The sequence below is a fragment of the Carettochelys insculpta genome, chromosome 20 (genome assembly GCF_033958435.1).
Source record: "Carettochelys insculpta isolate YL-2023 chromosome 20, ASM3395843v1, whole genome shotgun sequence".
NCBI lineage: Eukaryota > Metazoa > Chordata > Testudines > Carettochelyidae > Carettochelys > Carettochelys insculpta.
Window position 1 is genome coordinate 20,082,132 of NC_134156.1, and position 22,689 is coordinate 20,104,820.

At 44.7% G+C, this 22,689-nt stretch overlaps 1 protein-coding gene across 4 annotated transcripts in view; it reads left to right on the plus strand.

Annotated features, from left to right (window-relative positions):
- The first annotated feature begins 2,456 nt into the window (after positions 1-2,456).
- The window catches only part of AXIN2 (axin 2), a 34,237-nt gene continuing 14,004 nt past the window's right edge, over positions 2,457-22,689 (plus strand). For 3 of the 4 annotated variants that reach the window (XM_075014403.1, XM_075014405.1, XM_075014406.1), the window contains exons 1-3: positions 3,214-3,314; positions 4,660-5,610; positions 13,689-13,829. In XM_075014403.1, coding sequence (XP_074870504.1) covers positions 4,787-5,610; positions 13,689-13,829 — 965 coding nt within the window. In that variant the 5' untranslated portion in view covers positions 3,214-3,314; positions 4,660-4,786. Of the gene's footprint in view, positions 2,575-3,213; positions 3,315-4,659; positions 5,611-13,688; positions 13,830-22,689 lie in introns of those variants that run through there. The other variant, XM_075014404.1, reaches the window with a different exon arrangement.

Here is a 22,689-nt window from a genome sequence, read left to right on the forward strand (position 1 = left end):
AAGAATTGGGGCACTGCTGTAAATAAACAAGCTAACACAAGTCACAATGTGTGCAGCTTTGTGCACGTTAATAGTCCTCTCCCACATGAGTAAAGTTCCTCGCATGCGTGTTTGGGAGGACCTTACATCATGTGCTCTGAGTGTGGATTCTATCTTTGTATTTGCTGGGACAAAGCACTGTGAGTGAACCTGTTTGGGGTCTCTAGGCTGAATGACTATATATATCTATATATCTATATAGATATAGATATATATATATAAACTCAATAAAAATCTAATTGCACAGTGCCATGGGGGAAAAAACACCAGTTGCCTTGTTTTGTGGGGGCAGATTGAAGTTTTTGTTCATTCCATTTTTAAAAAAATCTGAACTATAAGTTCTATTTATGCAGATGGGTGAACACAAAGTTTTTTGGTACTAAAACTAGAGATAAGCAGCAGCCACAAAGTTCAGATTCAGAATGGGAATGGACCTTCCTCCTAGGCTAGCATGTTCTTTCTGTGTCCCTCTCCACAAAATAAACACATCTGAGTAAAGGAGAAATTGAGTTAGTATATCTTTTAATGTGGGGTATAGCACTAATCCCAGCTCTACCCTGGCCTGCTGGGTCACCTTACATAAGCCATTTTACCTCTCTGCACCTTAGCTTCACCATCTGCAAAATTAGGGCAGTGATTTACTTGACCTCCCTTTATAAAGTAACAGAGAGGGAGCTGTGCTAGCCTATACACTATCAAAACAAAAAGCAGTAAAGTAGCACTTTAAAGACTAGCAAAATAATTTTGCTAGTCTTTAAAGTGCTACTTGACTGCTTTTCCCTTTATAAAGTGTGTCGAGAGCTTCTGATCTAAAGTGACATGCAAGAGATGAGCTTGGGAGATAAGGAAGCAGATGGGCTGTGGAACACAGGTTTGGGGTCCAATCTCTAATTAAAGCCTTTTGTATGAAGTACTGTATATTAAAAACCCTGCCACCCACATTCTGTGTCTGTTTAATATTTCACATATGGGAAGAGTGGGATGGGACCACAGCTTAAGCCAGAACTGTGTTTATGTGCCAGCTAAATTCCAATCAGATATTGTGTCATTAGGATGTGGCCCCAGAACAGGTATTTGTACAATTAAAACGGGCCAACTCCCTTCTAATCTGAACAGTTTCCTGGAAGAATTTTTGTCTATGCCTCAGAAAAAAATGTGACTCCCCTACAGCTCTCAGACTGATGCTCCCAAATGCCATCAGTGGTTTGAGCATCAGCCTGCTAAACCCAAGGTTGTGAGTTTGATCCTTTTGGGGGGGAAGGGGATGGTCCTGGTCCTGCCAAGAGGTCAAGGGACTGGACTTGATGGCCTCCTGAGGTTGCTTCCACTTCTGAGAGATGTGTGTTTCCATAAGCTGCTGGTGAGTAAGAAGCTGCAGGCAAGAGCTGAAGAACAACTGATCTCTATCAGAACAAAAAAGCAGTCCAGTAGCACTTGAAAGACTAACAAAATAATTTATACGGTGGTGACGTTCTGTGCGCTAGGCCCACTTCTTGGTCTATCCCACGAAAGCTCCCCACCGAATAAATTGTTTTGTTAGTCTTTAAAGTGCTACTGGACTGTTTTGTTTTTTTTTTTGATAGTACATAGACTAACACAGCCATCTCTCTGTTACTGATCCCTATCGGCTGCTGACGTGACACAGCAGAGGCTGAGCGACTTGGGGTGGTAAGGCGGCTTGAGGAAGGAAAGGGTTAACGGGCTTGCGTGTCCCTTTAAGGCTCGGGGAGCATTGCAGGGATAATACGATTGGGGCGGCAGGATCACTTACTTCTGACGTTCCAAAGCCTGGGGGAGTTGGCTGGAGATTGTTTCCCTTTGATAAGGTCCTGGCAACTTAGTAACAACTCCAGAGATTGAAAAAAAAAAAAAATCCAAGTCTAAAACCTTCCATTAAAAAAAAAAAAAAAGCCACCGCCTCAGAAAAAACCCTCCTCGGACAGGGAGTGAGCGGGGGCAGGCGGCAGCTGCTCGGAGAGTCTTTGGTGCAACAGGAAGCGGAGAGGCGTGGGGGAGGGTCAGGGTTTTCTGTGGGGGGGGGGGGGGGTACTGTTGCAGCAAGGCGCTTATCTCCCTTGCAGGACCGTTCTCTCGGTGCTTCCCTTTGATGTGCACAGTTAAACCTACAGCTCAGTGTTTGTTGGAATAGCCTGGAGGACATTTGGTGCATGGAATGACTGCTTGAAACAGGACCTGAGTTGAAAGCCGGGGGGGGTGGGGGGCCAGTGGATGGAGGGAGGGAGGGAGGGAGCAGATCTTTTGTATTTTTGCAAGGGGGGGCCTGGTGCTTGGGCGAAGGAGAGGATCAGGCTGAACTCTGTTGCTTTTACTAATACATTTAGTGCAACATCCCCCCCTCGCCTTCCTCCAATGCTCTATTGCAAAGCCAGAGAGGAGGAGGAGGACGAAGAAAACATAGCGGCGGGGGGGTCCTGGGGGCAACCTTGCGGGTACTTTCGGTCGGAGGCGGGCCGGGGGGCTGCGCTGCGGAGGAACCGACCGGCGGCGGTGCAGAGGGAACTGCTGGGATCAATGGTAAGTTGCAAACGCATGTCTGTGTGTTCCTGGCGCGAGCGCCCCCCCCCCACTCCAGCTCCTCCGGGTCGCTTTGATGTGCTCTTCGCTGGGGCTTTGAAGTTTTAAGGCAGGCTATTTCTGTGCGCACTAGGGGCGAGCCGGGCCGGGCCGGGCCGGGCCGGAACCAGAGCGGGGCTGGTTTTAGTTGTGAGGTCTGTTGCAAAATTGGGTCTTTGGGGTTCCCCCGCTCCTCGGGGGGTTATTTGCGGGGGGGGGGGAGGGAGCCAGAGCAGGATGCATTTTTGTGAAAGGTGGATGTGGTGAGAATGAGCTCTCCCTCCTCCCCCTCCCTCCCCCTCTCCCTCCCACAGCCCTCAGCACCCCCTGTGAACTCCAAAGAGGCACTGCACGCCTGGTTAGGGGTCAGTTATTGCCTGGGACTCGGAGGAAGCGAGTCGCTTAGGACTCTCTCTAAGATCTTTTTCCAACCTCTCATTTCTCAGCCCGTCGCCATTTCTGGAGCAGGTTTTTTTTATTATTATTTGGCAGGATTGTCCTTTGAGCGCTTGGCGCCTCCTGGATTGTTTCTTCTTTTCGGTAGTTTTTTTTTTTTTTTTTTGAGGCTCTCCTTTTTATTGCTTTTGTTTGTTTGCAGGAGGGTTGGTGGGGTGTATGGGTTTTTTTTCTCTAAGCTGGGGAACTGGGGAGTGAGCTTGGAGGAGATGAAAGCCCACACACGGGATGCCTGCAGCATTCAGGTACATTATAGACAAGGGGGGAGGCACTTTCTCATTTCCTTTTCTGAAACAGGATTCGGTGGTGCAAGCCTGGCTGATGGGTGCCCCATGAGCTGCTTGTTAGTGGGTGAGGATTTCTGCTGGGGTTTGGCTAGTAAAGGAAAAAAAAAACCCTAGGAACTCAGTTCACGTTTTCTGGGTAGTTTGAGAGCCTTTCCCATGCTTATTAAACCAGCTTGTTATTGGATGGAAGCAAGTTTTACTAAAACGGTAGAGAAGCTTTTAAAAATGACTCTGCAGCCTGAGTGAGTGTTTACTTTTTATTGATCTTTTATTTAAAGAAAAAAAAACCTATGGCAAGGTTTAGCGAGTTTCACATTTTACCTTCTAATGATGGAAACTTGTTCTAATAAAAAAGTCACTCGCGAGTCAGCCTTGGGATTGCTGATCCCTCCCCCCCCTTCAAACTTTTAACAAGTGCATGTGTTTAACCTAATCCGTGGGAAGTTTCCCCTCCTTCCCGACTGTTGGAAGGTTGTAGTTAACTTCTGAAATGAGTCAGAACTTTTTTAAAAATGAAACATTGTAGTGGATTTCCTCCCCCCGCCCCCCGCCAATTTTTTTCTTTTTGAACGTGCTGTTCCAGAACAGCATCCAGCATTGTGCTAGAAGGACTTCTGGTGATCATAATCTAAATTTTCAAGGAGTGAGAGGAGAAGGGGGTGAAATGGAAACCAGATGCCGGGAAAAGCAGGTCTTGTCCATTGACTTCAGTTATCTGCAAAAAAAGAAGGAAAACTTCAGGGGGAGGAAAGATTTTTTTTTTTTTGTATGTGTGCCTGAGCAAAAGTGATTTTTCCCTGCAAATGGCAGAGAAGAGCCAAGTGTGTGTGTCTGATGATTCTGTCAAGGAGAGGGGGTTACCCTGTCTTTTTTAAAGGAGGGGGGTGTCCTGGTTGGAAACTGGGTTTGCATATTGTGGCTACGTATGCAGGTGGAGGGGGGATTCGAACAATGTGCATAGTGAAGGGTGCTGAGAGCCACTGAATCAAACTGTAAAGCCTGGATATAATGAGCACCTCTTCAATCTGGGAGAGGCTTCAGCCTCCCACCAACCCTAATACCAGCACCTATGATCAGTGAAGGGTTAACCCCCCCCACCATTCCCCAGTTAAAAGTGCGCAGGGAGTTCAGAAAAGCATATCTGATACTTTTGATTAACACTGCAGATAGCTGCCTTGCCTTTTTTCCCCCCTGAATGTGAAGAGTTGAAAAGCCTGTTTACTTTTTGTCTTTGATGTTGGGTGGATCTGGTTTTGATTAGATCAATACTCTTTTTTTTTTTTTTCTTCTTTTTTCCTTCCAGAGAGGAGGCTCGGAGGATCTCCTGCTGACTTGAGAAAGAGACACATACACACAGGGAGAGACAGACAGGCAGATTACTGAGGACCTTGGGGGGTGGGTGGAAAAACCCTACCAGAACTCCTGGAGCCATGAGCAGTGCTCTGTTGCTGACTCGCCTTCCAGACCCCAGCAGCAGCTTCAGGGAAGATGCCCCCCGTCCCCCTGTGCCAGGGGAAGAAGGAGACACACCATGCCAACAGCCTGCAAGCTCGTTGGCCATGAAAAGCCAAAGCATCAAGGCCATGTCCATTTCTTCCAACCCCAGGAGGAATGAGGATGGTCTGGGAGAGCCGGAAGGCAGTGCATCTCCAGACTCCCCACTGGCAAGATGGACCAAATCGCTGCATTCCTTATTGGGGGATCAAGATGGTGCCTATCTCTTTCGGACCTTCCTGGAAAGAGAGAAATGTGTGGATACCTTAGACTTCTGGTTTGCCTGCAATGGCTTCAGGCAGATGGACCTTAAGGATACCAAAACTTTAAGAGTTGCCAAAGCTATCTACAAAAGGTACATTGAGAACAACTGCATTGTCTCCAAGCAACTGAAGCCTGCCACTAAGACCTATATAAGAGATAGCATCAAGAAGCAGCAGATAGATTCTATCATGTTTGATCAGGCACAGACTGAAATTCAGACAGTGATGGAGGAAAATGCTTACCAGATGTTTTTAACTTCTGATATATACCTCGAATATGTAAGGAGTGGGGGAGAGAATCCTGCTTATATTAACAGCAGTGGACTGGGGAGCTTAAAAGTTGTCTGTGGCTATCTCCCAACCTTGAATGAAGAAGAAGAATGGAGCTGTGGGGACCTGAAAAGCAAAATCTTGCCTTCTGTGGTTGGACTATCCACCAAGACTTTGAGGGTTACAGCAAATGTCAGAGCTACGGAAACAGCTGAGAATGGATACAGGTAAGAACACTATGGAAGAAATCTCTTTTTTTTTAAACTTTTAGAACTTGGAGACTATTTCTCTTTAAAACGTTTGGGAAGTCAGCATTTGGTCTTAGATGGTATTAAAACATGAGCCAAAAAAAAGTTTTAAAAGTGGTCCAGAAATCCTGTTATTTAGGCATGTCATTGGTAGATCCAACTTAGATGCTTAGCTCAGCCTTAAATATTCAGGTGTTTGTTTTGGGTTTTTTTATTGCTTTTTTGTAGAGAAGAAAACACTATATTGTGCTGTTGAAGCTTATTGGCTCTTCTAGTTCTCGTACAGTAAAAATGTCATTACAAACATGTCTTTAGGCATTAATTATTGCTGGAACTTTCAAATGTATTACCTGTAAGAGTAGAGAGCACCATATAGACTAGTGAATGATAAACTGTTTCATCACTTTCACCACTAACCGGTGCTTAAATTGGTAGGTTGCATGGGATGCAATTGTGTAGTGATGGAGCAGGAAATGCATGCACTCACTACGTAGTAAAATACCTATACGATTTGTATGTGTGCTGTAAAATCCTGTCTTCACGTTCATTATTGGTATCATGTCAGAGCCATTCTAGATGACTTTGAATCAGTGTAGACAAGAGCATACAATCTTAGCAGCAGGTACTTAGGGTTATGGTGGCCATTCCAGGTACACGGTTATAGCAGGTCAGGTACTTTCCTATTGGCAGTGTGCTTGAAGTTAAACTTGCTAAAAGCTGGATCTATGTGTTAAGGCCAAGTTTACAGTGTGCAACATTTCTATGCATTCCGTGGGCAAAGTCTGCACTATGTACTTTAGGCAGAGACGTTTCTGTGATACATACTGAGCCCTTGGTTTTGCTGTATCCTTGTTGGGGAGGGGGCACACAGTCCCTGACAGAGTGACCATAAACGTATTCTACATGAGGAGCAAAATAGTCTTCTGGAAACTTTTTTTCCCCTCCCCAGCCCCATGACCCCGCTCTCCGAGCCATTCCATGAAAGTGATCTGCTTTCAGCTGTGTGCTCTGTCTGGGAGCACAGATGCAAGGAGTTTGTTTTTCACTGTGGTAAGTGCTTGACATCTGGTTTACAGGAATTTTGAGAGCCCTTTCTGTGATTCATGGACATCAAAGGGCTTCAGGCTTCTATTTCAGCTGTGCTCTGTCTCTTAGAGGAGGGCATCTCTGTGGTCCTTTCCTGCCTTTCTGTACGGCCTTTCCTTCTGCTGTGGTGTTCAGAGTGGCTCCAGGGTCTGTGTGGGGTTAATTCTGCTCTTACACTGCTGTAAATCTGGCATGAATCCTCTGACATCTATGGCCTTACTCTCAATCTTACACTGGTTTAACTGAGAGCACTGTTTGGCCCCGGGTCTCTTGCTGAGAACCCCTTTTTGAGTGAAGAGGAAGGGGGGCTGTGGTGCTCTTCCATTCAGGGGAGTTGGCAGGTCTGGGGTCCTAACTGGTACCCTGTTTGTGGGGACTTAAAGTGCTGTGAGCCTAATCCCCTTACAGTAGTGTCATGGCTCAACATTTGCTGTTCTCCAGTATTTAACTGTGCTGCTCAGTGGTGATGTTCTCTTATCTTTTCGTCTTCATTGGAATTCAGTGCCCAGTTGGGAAAGCATTTAACAGTCTCCCGGTTGCTCAAGGCCCAAGAAAAATTTTTTGTAACCATGACCGGTGTTGCCTTCTTGGCCAGAAGTACTGATGGCTTCCTTGCTTTCAGGTTGCAGCTCTTTCAAGTGGAGCGTGTGTTTTGCTACTTAGATGTCAAATCTGCCCCCAGGAGGTGAGGTGGCGCTCTTTGCTTTGATTGCCTCCTCTTGCATTTCCAATAGGTTTTGGATCAAGATCTCTTGACTCTGGAGAGTGCAGAGAGGGAAATTAGGCTGAGATTCTTCCCAGTCCAAAAGCCAGGTAACCTGATTTCCCCCTCTCCTCAAACTTACCCTTGTTCAAAGGCCATGCTGGTAGGAGAGGGATGCCTGGATGAGTTGTCTCCTCACTATTCACTGCATTTAGGATTAGAACTTGTTAAAGAAGAGTCTTCACTGGCTCATAGCCAAACCACACCTCCATCCTGGCGTGCATGTGACACACAGGATTCCGAAATGCTGTGTTCACCGCACTTTAGGTTTTCAAACCTGTCTATGTACTCACAGCCTTACGTCTGCCATTACTGCCTAATAAATTTCAATTTAAGCCTATTTTTGTGTCTCGTCTACATTTGTCTGCAACAAGTAGAATGTGGTACGTGTACCGTATTGGTTATATATGGGGGGCCCTGGTGGATGGTGAATAGGTGGAGCTGGGTTCAGATTTCCCCTTCCTCTGAAGCACTACTTTTTGTAAAAGTTTGAGATGTCTGTCTAATTTTTTGTCAGACAGTGACCCTCACACCACTGAGTTTGTGTTGGACCCAGCAATGTAAGATAGAATCTGACCGCTATGTTATGAACGTTTGGTTCTGAATGGCTCCTGCATGTGTGTTTTTTATGTGCTGTAGTGTACGCCTGCCTTTTGATTGCTGCCTTCATAATATATTTTTATTCAGTCCAAGGTGGACTCATCTGCCTTCCATTAAGTTCTCTGTTCTAACATCAGTGAGACTGGCCTTGCTTTATAAGCTGGGGCTAGCAGATGGCCCTCTGCTGGCTCAAAGTGCTTCCTGTCCTTTGAAAGAGGCTGATGGAGCTCATTTTGTGTGAAGTTATTGGAGCCAAGTTTGGCTTCAATTATCAAAGTAAATGATGCCATTGTAAAGCTATGCTCGAAGCAGTGTTCCACAGCTAGAGCATGGAAGCTGTGATTAACATAGTTTTGCTAAAATATAGATGCTTGTAGGGGCTTTTTTTTACCCCGATTGTCTAGTGATGTTTGTGTCTCAGTAAGATATTTAGTAAGATTCAATCTTGCCTTGAAAAAATGCTGCTTGAGGATTTCTTTCTTGATGTATCACTCTTGTGGTTTAAACTGCCAGACTGCTTTTTATGTCGGAGTGCCCTGGATTCTGTGTGTGCAGGCTCACCAAACATGCTCCAAAAGGCATTGCTGTAACAGGGGATGCAGAAAAGAGACCCATAAATTTTACTTGCAGTGCAGTCCTGCTGAGATTTTTACCCACTGTCCAGCATAATGCATAGAGAGCTACATAATGTGTACTATCTCACTGAGATGAGAGTTGTCTAAGAAACATCAGCCCAGCAGCTGCTACCTGACAGCTTAAAACACTTCACATATGGAGCTTGAAGGCTGTAGTGTGTGTGCAGAGTCTGCCCCAGAGCCCTCCACTTTCCATAGGAATTCAAAATCCTTGAAGGCAACTTGATGTGCATCTGGGCGCAATTACTCCAGCATGGTCAATTTTTTAAAAAGTTAATCATAAAGAAAAAAAGCTCTAATGAGTTTTTCTTAAGGTATGATGGAGTTTCAGTTCTGAAACTTTTCCTGCCTTTTTCAAATAAGATGAGTAAAGATAAAGGAAAAGTATATGTCTGCATCTAAACTAGAGAGTTTTGTTTGTGTCGACATAACTCAGAGAGTGTCTACACACACAAAGCTTTCTGTTGACAGAGTCTCGACAGAACTCTGCATTTGTCTCGACAGTGGCATTCCTTGAAAAGCTGAGGGATAATGCTTCTGTTGACAGAGTTCTGTCAACAGTAGTGTAGCGCAGACGCTTTTGTCGACAGAGAGGGCTTCTGGTTCGCCAGAAAGCCCTGTTTGTAGAGCTTCCGATCAGCCCTTCTGTTGCCGATCAGCCCTTCTGTTGGCCGAGGGCCAGGCAGTCTGGCTGCTGCTTGTTGACAGAGCAGATTGTTGACCTGCTTTTGTGTTGACAGATGAGTCTAGTGTAGACATAGCCTTTGTCTATAAGATGCTGCAGGCCTTCTCATTGTTTTTCAGGATATAGACTAACATGGCTACCCCTCTGATATTAATACAATGGTTTCCATATCATTCATTCTCACAGGCCATGTGTAACCTATGTGTGTTAAGGTAACCAAGTTCTGAAGGTGAGATTCTTAATTATAACTTGAATAGTGTTTAGTATCAATAAGAGGGGGAGGGTCAGTTTGGAGCACTCATCTATGTGTTAAACTTTGTTCATACAGGTGGATTAAAAGCTGAATTGAGAGAGATGAAGGTATTGTACACACAGACGGAAAGCCATGTGATTAGCTAGCACTACTGATTTTTAATGGGGTTGCAGTGTAAACTATCAAATGATTAATTGCTTCTGTATTGGCGTGATTAAATGGCAACACTGAACATGAAGTAAAAAGGTACTTAAGACTCACTTAAAAGCAGTATTGCTTAGTGCATATGGTGAGCATCTTGAAACCAAATACTTTATAATAATAAGCCTAATGGGTCTGGGTTTTGTAGAAGCAAGACGTTAAACAGCTTCAAGAAGAGTGATAGAAAGTAGAGGCTTCAGCGAACTACCAAAAACTAACAGTGGCCTAAAGAATGTCATTGGGACCTTACAAGCTGACTTGTGTTATCAGGAGGGTTGTATTTATTTTAAAAGGACACTTCTTTTTTGTGGTAGAGTAGTTTGGCTTTCATCAGCATGTGGAATTAATTTATCTTTAAGACTTGACTTCTTTGCTGTGGCATTCCTTACTATCGTCAACTTTTTTCCCTACTTAAAAAAAAGTCTTGATTTTTTCCCATTGAAATGATTCCGCATGCTTTGGAAAAGAATGTAATCCCAGCTGTGCTTAAATACCTGACTCTTTGCAGCAAGGCCTCCTGCAAAGTTCAGCCCTGCAACGGGGGCCTAGAACTTCAGTCATGCTGTTTGCAGTAGGGCTGTCCTAGCAAAGGGGCCCATCTCCCCCCGCCCCTTTGCAAAGGGCTCATGTTTTCCCTTCACGAGTGAAACAGAGGAATGCAACACAGCAGGGGAGTGGGGGAAACTTGTTGTTTGTGAGAGAACCGAGTTAAGACCACTGAAGAGGTCGAAAGTGGGTAACGGGGGCAAATGAAACAAAGGGACTGGCAGGAGGGGAAGTGCTGCTTTCCATTAAGACAGCTGTGCTGCTCACTTAAATCAGGCTGGCCTCCTCCAATCCCAGAAGTGGTTGCGGGGGTGGGGTGGGGAGGTTGAAAGACCATTTAAAAACCTGCAGAGCATGCTAGCTGTTCTTGAGGCCCCAAGTGCTGTGTAAGTGACCCTAATTATTAAAATCAGCAGACCTTATCTTATAACGAGGTTCTGCTTCGATACCCAAACTCAAAAACTGACCTACCAAAACTTGAGTTTATTCAAAAACAAATATACGTCTGGAGGGGAAAAAGACACTTAAAACCCCTTGGCACAGACCACTTCCCAAAGATAGAAAGATTTGTAAACTAATTTCAATTTTAACACTTGGAGTTGGTTGGATCTGAACATTGTCCAGCATCTAGGTGAGTCAGGACACCTGGATTCTCTACCTGGCTCTGCAATGCACGTCAGACTTTTCAGAAGAATGTGCTAATTCTTGATTTCTCTGTTCTTGGATACCCAACTCCAGACACCTAAGGCTTTTCTTCCCTCGCTGCCTCCAGGTGCATCGATCTTAATTGTCTTTGAGCACTCGGAACTCCTCTAAAATACTGCCTGAGGTAGCTTGAGGTGTTCTCAAAATGAGTGGCTCTGAAAGTGGCTCTTGACTTCAGGAAGGCTTTTGAGATGGTCTCCCACAACATTCTTCTCCAAAAGTTAAGGAAGTATGGATTGGATCCTTGGACTATAAAATGGATAGAAAGCTGGCTTGATGGTCGGGGCCCAACGGGTAGTCGTCAATGGCTCAATGTCTGGTTGGCGGTCTGTTTCAAGTGGAGTGCCGCAAGGCTCAGTTCTGGGGCCGGTGTTATTCAACATCTTTATTAATGACCTGGATGAGGGACTGAGTTGCACCCTTGGCGAGTTTGCAGATGACACAAAACTAGGGGGAGAGGTAGATACGTTGGAGGGTAGAGAGAGAATCCAGAGGGACCTGGATAAATTGGAGGACTGGGCCAAAAGAAATCTGATGTGGTTCAATAAGGAGAAGTGTAGAGTCCTGCACCTGGGGCAGAAGAATCCCAAACATTGTTACAGGCTGGGGACCAACTGGCTCAGCAGCAGTACGATGAAAAGGGACCTAGGGGTTATGGTGGATGAAAAGCTGGATATGAGTCAACAGTGTGCCCTTGTAGCCAAGAAAGCTAACGGCATACTGGGGTGCATTAGGAGGAGCATTTCGAGCAGATCTAGGGAAGTAGTTATTCCTCTTTATTCGGCACTGGTGAGGCCACATCTGGAATATTGTGTCCAGTTTTGGGCCCCCCAGTATAAAAAGGATGTGGATTTGCTAGAGCAGGTTCAGCGAAGGGCAACAAAAATGGTTAAGGGTCTGGAGCACAAGACCTATGAGGATAGGCTGAGGGATCTGGGCTTGTTTAGTTTACAGAAGAGAAGACTTAGAGGTGATTTAATAACAGGCTTCAACTTCCTGAAGGGGAGTGCTAAAGAGGAGGGTGAGAAATTGCTCTCAGTGGTGTCAGATGGCAGAACAAGGAGTAATGGTCCGAAGCTGAAGAGGGAAAGGGGTAGGTTAGATATTAGGAAAAACTTCTTCACCAGGTGGGTGGTGAAGCATTGGAATGCGTTGCCTAGAGAGGTGGTGGATTCTCTATCCCATGAGGTTTTTAAGTCCCGGCTGGACAAGGTCCTGGCTGGGATGACTTAGTAGGGGTTGATCCTGCTTGAAGCAGGGGGCTGGACTAGATGACCTCCTGAGGTCCCTTCCAGCCCTGTGATTCTGTGAAAGTTAGAGGACGCTTGAAACTGACTTTATAGTTTCCCTCTTTGTAAAAGGGGGCACCAGAGCACTCACCTTTATAAGAGTAGTTTGAGATCATATAGCTAAGATGGCTTGCATTAAGTGCTTATTATTTATTACAGTTTGAACCTCTCTAGTCTGGCACCCTCAGCACTGGCTTGTGCCGAATGAGAGAATTTGCTGGACCATGGGAGGTCAGTATCATCTAGCAGCATTACCAATACTTCCACTGCTTACTGGGCTCTTAGGTGTAAATTACAGCTAAATAATAGCACAAAACACTGAAAGCCAGGACAGTGGCTGTAAACAAACATGGGATCATGGGAAACTTGGCTACACCAATGATAAGGGGTTGTCCAATTTACTAAAATCATGCCGGATTATGGATGTTACCAGATGAGAGCATGCTGGACTCTAGAGGTTTAACCTGTAGTAAATCTAAAACTGGTCAGATGTCCCTGGTTGCAGTCAGTTATCTATGATGCTTGAAATGAGGGGTGGAAGCCACTTCAGAAACACTGAAGTCCTATTTTCAGAAGACACATGCATTTAATAGCTTCTCATGATTTTCAGTGGCCAAAGAGCCAGATTTTTAAAGATATTTAGGTGTTTCTGAGATTTTTTTTTTTGAGAAGCACTCTTTTGAACATGCCAGTAATGCCTATCTCTATAAATACATTTAAAAATCAGGACTTTTGGAAGTGGAATTTAGGGTTTGTAAATACCTGCAGCATGGCTGAGAGTGACCTGAGTCAGCTGATAATGACTTTGGAGCTAAAAATCACAGTGTAGATGGGCATGGGGGACACCCCAAACTCCATCTCAAACCTGAATGATTAATTCTTCTTTTTATCCTTGGCACCAAAGTGCCAGTTGTCCTGAGCTCTGAAGTTCAGGCCCTGAGCTTTTTCTAAGGTGAAGACCTATACTTAAGAGTCTCAAATCCCTTAAGTATATTGAAAAATTTATCCAGAGTGCTTGGCCACTCGTTTTGATATTCGTGCTTATGTAGGGAATGGTTGGTGACTGTGTAGTTCTGGGTCAGTCTTAACTTTGCGTTAGCTGTGAAGATAAACTCTGTGGACTTTGAGAACCTATGCATTTGAAGTGCCTAAATAATAGATAGATAGTTTTAAAAAGTTCATTGTATCTTCTATGCATGCTTAGCAGGAGTATGATACTACTTTTCTGTAGTCTTTTTTTTTTTTTTCCCCCAGATGCAAAAATAACTCAGCCTCTGTTTTTGCTTGTCCTTAGGTCATTCAAGAGGAGTGATCCTGTTAACCCATACCACGTGAATTCTGGCTATGTTTTTGCCCCAGCAACTAGTGCAAATGATAGTGAAATCTCCAGTGATGCTCTGACTGATGATTCCATGTCGATGACGGACAGCAGTGTGTAAGTATTCCTCTTTAGCAAAATCCTTGTGGGAATTCTTGAGAACAAACTCTTCCGGTGTCCCACGGTCGCTTGCTTGGATGAGAGTTCAGTCATCTTAATACTGCTTCCACTTTCCATTGGACTAGAGGCCCGCTGAAACTGAAATCCTAAGCCACACTAAGAGGCATCGTAAACCACCTAGAAATATTGCTGGTAGCCCTGCTAACTACTCAGTTGTCAGAGGTCTTGGCTGCAGTAATGGTGGGGTTTTCTCCCCTTTTTGGTTTATTGCTCTTGTTTTTCCCACTTCGCTCAGTTTGAGATGAAAACAAGAATTGTTGCAAACACATGTGCTGGAAGAATAGAGGGGGGAAAAACCCTTCAACTAACACATGGAGTGTTTTTATATTTAATCACATCTTTTGTTTGAAGGCCAAGCCTCCTTTAGTATTTTGATGGTCACTTAGGAAAAAAAAAAAAAGACAAAAACAACTTTCTGCAGGAATTGCTTCCTGTGATTAGGGTTCACAAGTACTGTCAGCATCAACATCAACAAGGTTACTGCCGTGAAGGGCCAATAGCTGCACATTATGATATTTCCAAGAATTGTGTGAAAAGAGTTCTATGGGTTTAAATGTCAAGCACATTAAGAAACTGTGGAGGAGAGGAAGGAGTCCTGTGATTAACGACCAAGCGTAAGAATCATGAAATCTGGGCTCTGCCACAACTTGCTGTATCACCTTGGACAAATTGTTTAACCGCTAAAATGGGAAGCCTAGTCTGTAGTTTAGTCTACAATGGGGAGAATGATGCTTTTGTTTCTTCCTGGGATGTAGTGAGACTCAGGCCATGTCTACATTACCCCCGGTCAATCCACTCAGGGTCAGTCTTCCAGGGTCAGTCTTCCAGGGTCCAATTTCATGCATCTGGTAGGGACCTGCAAAATGGACCTATCAGGGTTCGACAGTTGACCCCTGTACTCCTCACATGTCATGAGGAGTAAGGGAAGTCAACAGGATCTCACATTGACCTTCTTCAGTAAGGAAGGCCAGGTAAGTCAATTGCAGGTATGTCGACTCTAGCTACGCAACTGCCATAGCTAGAATTGTGAATCTGCAGTCAAATTACTTGCCTAGTGTAGACATAGCCTTATTGTCTAACATCTGGAAAACACTTTATGATCCTCTGATAAAAGGCACGATATTTAAGCACAGGTCACACCATGGACCTGGACCAAGTTACAGCAGAAAGGGATCTAGGGGTTATAGTGGACCACAAGTTAAATATGAGTCAACAGTGTGATGCTGTTGCAAAAAAAGCAAACATGATTCTAGGATGCATTAACAGGTGTGTTGTGAACAAAACACAAGAAGTCATTTTCCCGCTCTACTCTGCGCTGGTTAGACCTCAGCTGGAGTATTGTGTCCAGTTCTGGGCACAGCAGTTCAGGAAGGAAGTGGAGAAACTGGAGAGGGTCCAGAGGAGAGCAATGAGAATGATCAAAGGTCTAGAGAATATGACCTATGAAGAAAGGCTGAAAGAACTGGGCTTGTTTAGTTTGGAAAAGAGAAGATTGAGGGGGGACATGATAGCAGCTTTCAGGTATCTAAAAGGGTATCATAAAGCAGAGGGAGGGAACTTGTTCTTCCTTGCCTCTGAGGATAGAACAAGAGGCAATGGACTTAATTGCAGCAGGGGAGGTTCAGGATGGACATTAGGAAAAAGTTCCTAACTGTCAGGGTGGTCAAACACTGGAACGAATTGCCAAGGGAGGTGGTAGAATCTCCATCACTGGAGATATTTAAGAAGAGGTTAGATAGATGGCTTTCAGGGATGGTCTAGAAAGTGCTTGGTCCTGCCATGAGGGCAGGGGGCTGGACTCGATGGCCTCTTGAGGTCCCTTCCAGTCCTACTCTTCTATGATTCTATGAATGTGTTGTTAACGTGAGTATTCAAGATCTTAATTTCATAAATGCAACTCCTTCAGTGTCTCTCTTGGATGGATATGGGGCATTTTCCCCCCCAAAGACCTACTTCTGGCTTTTTAAAGTCATCTATCTGCTGCATGGTGATATATTCACACTTTAATGGAAAACAGAGAGGGTTTTTTCTTGACCAAACCGCCTAGGTGCATAAATAAGTGCTTTTTTCTTAAAAAATACACGTGTGTTTTGAACTGATATTATGGAAAAAAATAGCTTGTTGTCCCACCGGAGTCTCTGATTGAACAATATTGGCATTAAATAAAAGAGCTGAATCATAGGGTGACTTCTTTATTTCTTCTTACTGGCTCTAGTTGTATGTGATCATGTGTCAACAGAGCATTCATTGGGTTAGTCATTTCTGGACCAATGTACGGTCACTTGGGATTCACAAGGCTAGGATTATACCCTCTCTTCACAGCAATGCCAATTGTAGGCCTTATACAGATGAGAGCACTGAGAGAGAAATAAAGTGCATGGTGGATGAAAGGCTTAGCTGAATCGCTTTCAGCCTATTGTTAGTCTAGGGGAGCTTAGAGGGGATAAGAGGGTAGCAGGCTGCTTTGAAATTTACTTGAACAAGTGAATAGGAGCTCCCCATAAAGCAGTGCATGAAAGGAGCTTGGCTGTTTTTTCCTGCCATAACAATAGCCAGTGCAGACTGTGAGGAGCTTGGGGAAGCTTGGCTGATTAAACTGCTGGGAGATTCAATTTTTTTTGTTGGGGGGGGGGGGGGGGCAGCAGCGGGAAGGAGGGAGAAAAGTGAGAGAGAGGAAGGGGGCATGTGTGGATTTCAATAGACCGCAGAATGTTTACAGGGTGTTAAGAGACAAAACTAGGAAAGAAAGAGTTCCTGCTGCAAAGTGAATTTGTCCCTGGACCTCTGAAAATGATGGTCTCATACTTTTTTTTGTGTGTGGTGGGAGGGTGGAAATGGCCTTGACTAGTGGAAATGGTGCTACGTTGGGGGTGGGGGAAGCAGGGTATTTATTTCTTTTCTCTAGAACATGTGTGTGTGCATGTATGTGTCCCTGGGGAGGTAGAAGACTATACACACAAAACTACCATAGCAAAGGGCCTATTGCAAGTAAAACTGCTTCATTTGAAACTTCAGCAGCTATTGCCCATCTCTTCCTATAACTTCATGTTTAGTTTTATTAGCCGTGGGTTGTGCAGAAAATGGACTTTGCTAAAGATTCCAAAGTCTTTCGAAGATGTTTTATTGCATGGATTCCCACCATGGTCACAAGCTGTGCCATCATGTCTGTCTCACTGCAAGTATGTCGCCCTCCCTCTTTAATGAAAGGTCCTCTTTGACTATAAATCAGTGCTCAGTGGAATTATTCAATTTTTATACTGAAGCAAACCAAAGAGCAGAATTTGTCCCATGAATCCTATGCCAGTCATACCACTAAAGTGAAGTATGAATTATAAAATCTAGTGAATTACAACTATAGGTAAAAACAAGGTCCTGGGGCACCTTATACACTAACTGGTATTTTGGAGCATAAGCTTTCGTGGGCAAAGATCTGATGAAGGAAGTCTTTGCTCAGGAAAGCTCATGCTCCAAAATATGTTAGTCTATAAGGTGCTACAGGACTTCTTGTTGCTTTTGCAGATACAGACTAACATGGCTACCCCGCTGATAACTACAGGTAAAATTACCAAACAATACACACTCTCTGTTCTTAGTGTAAGGTTGCTTTTTAAATGTCAAGGTTACGTTTAATTTTGCAATGGCCACAAAGCATCATGCAAATTTCCCTTCCTTGACTGGGGGAGGGGAGAAGAGGAAAGGAGGTTTTTTTTTTTTTTTTTTTTTTTATTTGCTTATATCTTATTTATGGATTTACTTTGGACACAGGGGAATGCTGCTGAGCGAACTTCAAATATTACCTTATCTTACAAACCAGGCTTTTGATGTTGGTAAGATCAGAGGCTTGTTTTAGAGCCGTTGCCAAATGAAGATGGGAGTGAATGCATATGCGCATGAGTCTGATGTTTCAAAGCAGCAGTAAAACTACATTCAGGTTAGGTCAGGCACATCTGAGTCAAAAGGCTAAGATAATTGGCTCCGTTTAAATGGCAGCTGACTGGAAAGAAGATTTCAAACCAGTGTTTCCCCCAGAAAGAGACTGGCTTTCCACCAGCTTGTGAGATGAAATGTTTATAATTAAACTATGCTATTTAGTGCCTGAACTCTGTAGCTCTTCAACCCACAGCTTTTTAGTAGCCAAGAAATGTGAGTGCGAATGTTTACTGCTGGAGAAAGAGAGATGGTGAGATTGAATTGACCTATTTGAGGAACTCTGTTTAAAAAAACCAAAACATTACACCCCTTCCTGACTCTAAACAGTAATCCTCTGCTGTGCCCTGTAACATCTGGCAAAGCCTAACCCTTTAAAATAGAAGGCACTTTCTAGTTGTCAGTGTGGCCCAGGCACATTTCATCTTCAGATTTTTCTGCAGTATCTTATTGCACCCGTGCCAGCTGTAAATTCCCCACGCCAGCTGCGTGTCTTGCCTGTAATAAGTGATTGCCCGTTCTTGTGTTCCCCCTTAAACCTGGCATCATGCCGGTTCCTCATTTTATGTGGAAGGCCAATGTTTAAAAAGCAGACATCAAAACCACCTTATAAAATTGTCTCTCATCCCTCTTTAGAAGGCCTGACTCTTCCCCAGGCTGCTAAATCACCTTCCCATCGAATGAAAGTTTTTCCTTTCTTGAAAACTGTAGTTTGTGCCTTGTTACAATCTGTGAAATTCTCCTGAGGAGTCTGATTTATAGAAGCAAGCAAGGTGCTGACCTTGACTTCTGAACTCTTTTCATTGCAGCTACATAGACTCAAGCTCCCTAGTTCATGTTGGTGTTTTACCTTTTCTGGAGTCGTCCATGCCAGACACAACCCATGCTCCACTCTTTCACTGCCTTCCACCTGCAGCCATCTCATGATGGCTGTGAATGAGCCAAACCATGACTAGAGAGGTGTTTGTATGTTTGTTTCCAAGCCACTGTTGCTGGTTGTTTGACATTTCCCTAGCTGCTTTGGAAGAACAACTGTACCATGCTAGGAGAATCCTGCTTGCTTAGTGGCTGAAAAGGGTGCTGACTCAATTGTTACATGACAGGAAGGGGTTAACTTTTAAACCACCCCAAAATGGGCAAGTCTAAATAGAGATGGAAATTGTGTCCTAGATCACTGTTTGGGGTGCACTGGCTGATGGGGAGATGTGCCTTTTTGGGCAAATCATCCCAGTTGGGTAAGAGCAAAATCCCCAGAGGAAGTACTATTACTACTTAACCCTTGTACTCCGCCTGGAGCATAGGTCATCTTCAAGTCTCCTCCACTTTGCTTTGTCTTGGGACAAAACTTCTAGCTGGCTCCAGGAATACCCCAGTTGTTGTCATGTGCGGGGTAGCTTTCTTTCTGCTTTCCTTGCCATACTTCAGTCTGAAGCTAAGATGTGTATAATTGTAGGGTTCTTTGTGGAAGTTTCAGTATCTTTTTTTTCAACAGATAGGGTTGTTAATCCTAAACCAACCCCTTTTACCTCAGGGAGAAGTGATCCAGATTTGTCTGGTCTCTACCCTTTGGCCTGTCTAGTTTGGGTGATGCTTCCAGGAGCTGTAGCTCCCACTGGCATAGCTCTCCGGATCCTTGAGACATACAAGCCCCCCACCACAACAAGCAACGGAGCATGGGGATAGCACTGCAAGTCTATAAATTTCAATGTGCATTCCATAACATCATCCTATTATTGCCCCTGGAGTTGGAGGTATGGCCACTCGAGGCTATAACTCTGTGATGGGCAACCTGTGGCCCGAGGGCCACGTGCGGCCCATTGTTGTTCTATATCTGGCTCATGAGACATTTTGTTTACAGTTGCCTGTGCACAGGGTGCCGGATTCTGCTGGTTTTCAGCAGCATCTTTGTATATTGGAGGGGGGCAACGCTGTGTTTTATTAACCGGAGTGTTGTGAGCAAGACACGAGAAGTCAGTTCTGGGCACCACATTTCAGGAAAGAAATTGGAGAAGTCCCGAGAAGAGCAACAAGAACAAGTAAAGTTCTAGAGAACATGAGCTGTGAGGGAAGACTGAAAGAATTGGGCTTGTTCATTTTAGAAAGGAGAAGACTGAGGGGGACACAATAGCGATTTTCAAGTACCTAAAAGAGAGTTACAAGGAGGAAGGAGAAAAATGGTTCTCCTTGGCCTCTAAGGATTGACAAGAAGCAATGGGCTTAAACTGCAGCAAGGGAGGTTTAGGTTGGACATTAGAAAAAACTTCTGATTAAACACTGGAATAAATTGCCTGGGGAGGTTGTGAAATCTCCATCACTGGAAATATGTCAGAGCAGTTAGACATCTATCAGGCATGGTCTAGAATGGTACTTGGTCCTGCCATGAGGGCAGGGAACGGGACTTGATGGCCGCTCAAGGTCCCTTCTAGTTCTAGTGTTCTGTCATTCTACGGAGAGGGGTTCTGTTCGCTTCTCCAGCTGTCCCCTCTCAATCTTTGGAGCCCTGAAGTCCAGGAATGTTACAGGACTGTTTTATCTTCTACCCCTCCCCACCTTGCCTTCATCCATTCTGATGCATTTGGGTAAACATCTGTGCAGACTTGAGTGTTGTCGCTACTTAATATGTGACTTAAGGTGGAATGTCTAACAATATATGGAGGCCGACAGTTGTACCCTGGTGAGAATGAAGAAGGGGTTCTTTAAATCCTCTATATGGAAAGTCTCATTTAAAAATACCTTCACCTCTGGTGAACCCTTAAAATAAAATTAAAAAAAATATCCCTTTCATCCTGTCCACGTGATGAGCATTGACTTGGGTTTTTATTTCATCCCATCCTGACCTCCTCTTGCACCTCCACCCCCATAATTGCTTTTATAACCCGAACTCATGTGTTGTTGGGCTGGCCTCCAAGCCAAGTTCAACAGATATCTTCATACTTTTTATTGCCCCATCTTTCATCATAAGTGTTTACTGCTTGCCATAATGAGTGATAATGCTGGTCGTGGGATGAGGCAGGGCAGACAGATGCGATGCATGATTCTCTGGAGTGCGTTCCCATAGGAGGCGCTACACTTTGAGCCACTTCTCAGCTGAGGCCTACCTGAGGCAGATTTTCATTAGGAGCTGAACTGAGCACCTTAAACTCACTTGTTTGTGACCATGGCTGGCAAAAGATTTTGCTGGGCCCTGGGCAAGGTGTGTGTGTGGGGCGGGAGGGGGCTCACCTTGGGGTCCCCCAGAAGGGGTGGAAACAGGAGCTGGAGACTAGCCTTCCCCACTCGGCCCTCAGTGCTGTCAGGACCACAATGTCTGAAGCACCAGCAGCATCTTAAAGGGTCCAGGGCTGCTACTGCTGGGTGTGGAAGGCAGCTGCCCCTTTCCTCCCACCCCCCTCCATCAGTGGTCCTGCTTGTGGCATAACTGGTGCCGTGACTGTCCAGCCTGTTAAATCATTGCCCCAAACATGTTTTCCCTTAGCCAAGGCCTAGTTTGTTTCAAACAGTAAACAGGCTTGACTTGTCCTTTAGTCTTTGCTACTCCGTATCACTTGTGAATTAGTTGCTTAGAAGCTGTAGGAGTTGGGTGCCTGGACTTTTGTTACCCAGCTCAAGAAACTCTAATGGAGCCCCATTTCCACGGTGTCCCCTCTCCCCTGGGGATGGATGTTTGGCACTTTTTGAAAACTGGGTCCTTACAAGTTATCTCAGGCTCCGCACCCAAACATTGAAACAATTCGCTAATCCCTTTTTAGAAAAATCTTGGCCTAGTTCTTTCACTGTTGGAGACAGTGGGAAGTGGTGGATCTTAAATTTGTGTGTGTGTGTGTGTGTGTGTGTATGTGTGTGTGAGAGAGAGAGAGAGAGAGGGAGGGAGGGAGATGTGAGGGCTTTTGGGTGTGGAGGGGAGAGGAAAAGAAGGTGGTTGTGGGAAGGCAGATGGTACAGAAATGGAGAAGTATATAATAGCACCCTGGAATGTACTTTTCTCACTGGCTGTGAGTAGAATTTATAGAGGGCCTTACACCCGAGGACTTCAAAATGTTCTACAAACATTAACATTCAAGTGTCACAGCCCCATGTTGGGTAGGAAAGTACTATTGCTTATGGATTTTTTTTTTTTTTTTTTTTTTGGAGGGAAGAAGGTGGAGAGACTGGAGCACACAGACTATGGTTGCTCCTCAAATTCGTAGGAAATCTGGGAAGAGAAATTCATGATTATCAGCCATGCTTTTCGGTCAGTGGACTATTTGTGCTCAAAATCCATTCATTCAAGGAGGATAAATCCATCAATGGCTATTAGCCAGCAGGGGCAGGAACGCAAAGCCATGGCCTGATGTGTCCCTAAATTGTCTTTGCCAACAGCTGGGGATGGGTGACGGGATGGATCACTTGGTGATTACCAGTTCTGTTCTTTCCCTTCAAAGCACCTGACTTTGCCCACTGTCAGAAGACAAGATGCTGGGCTAGATGGACCTTTGGTCTCAGCCAGTATGGCTGTTCTGTTGTTTTTAATACTCATTTGGGTAAATCTTCGCATGGCCAGATGACAGCATACCTCATTGCTCCAGTTAAAATGTTGCATATGCTGTCTTGAGGGCTATTTATATAGCTCTTCTCACTTGGTCTGGGGAATTTTTTTGGAAGGCTTTATCCCAATGGGCTGACAAAGCCAGGAAGGAGAATGACGTTCCATTGCTGTACCTTGTAATGACATTACTGGGGTGTGCAGGGTAACCTCAAAAAGCAGAAGAGGCATGTTGGGTCCCACCTCCAATGGGGGGAAAAAAGCCCTTTGAATTGCTTTAGACCTAGCATGCTCCTCCAAACAGCCTATGGCAAGGTCTGCAACCTGTGGCTCCAGAGAGCCACCTGC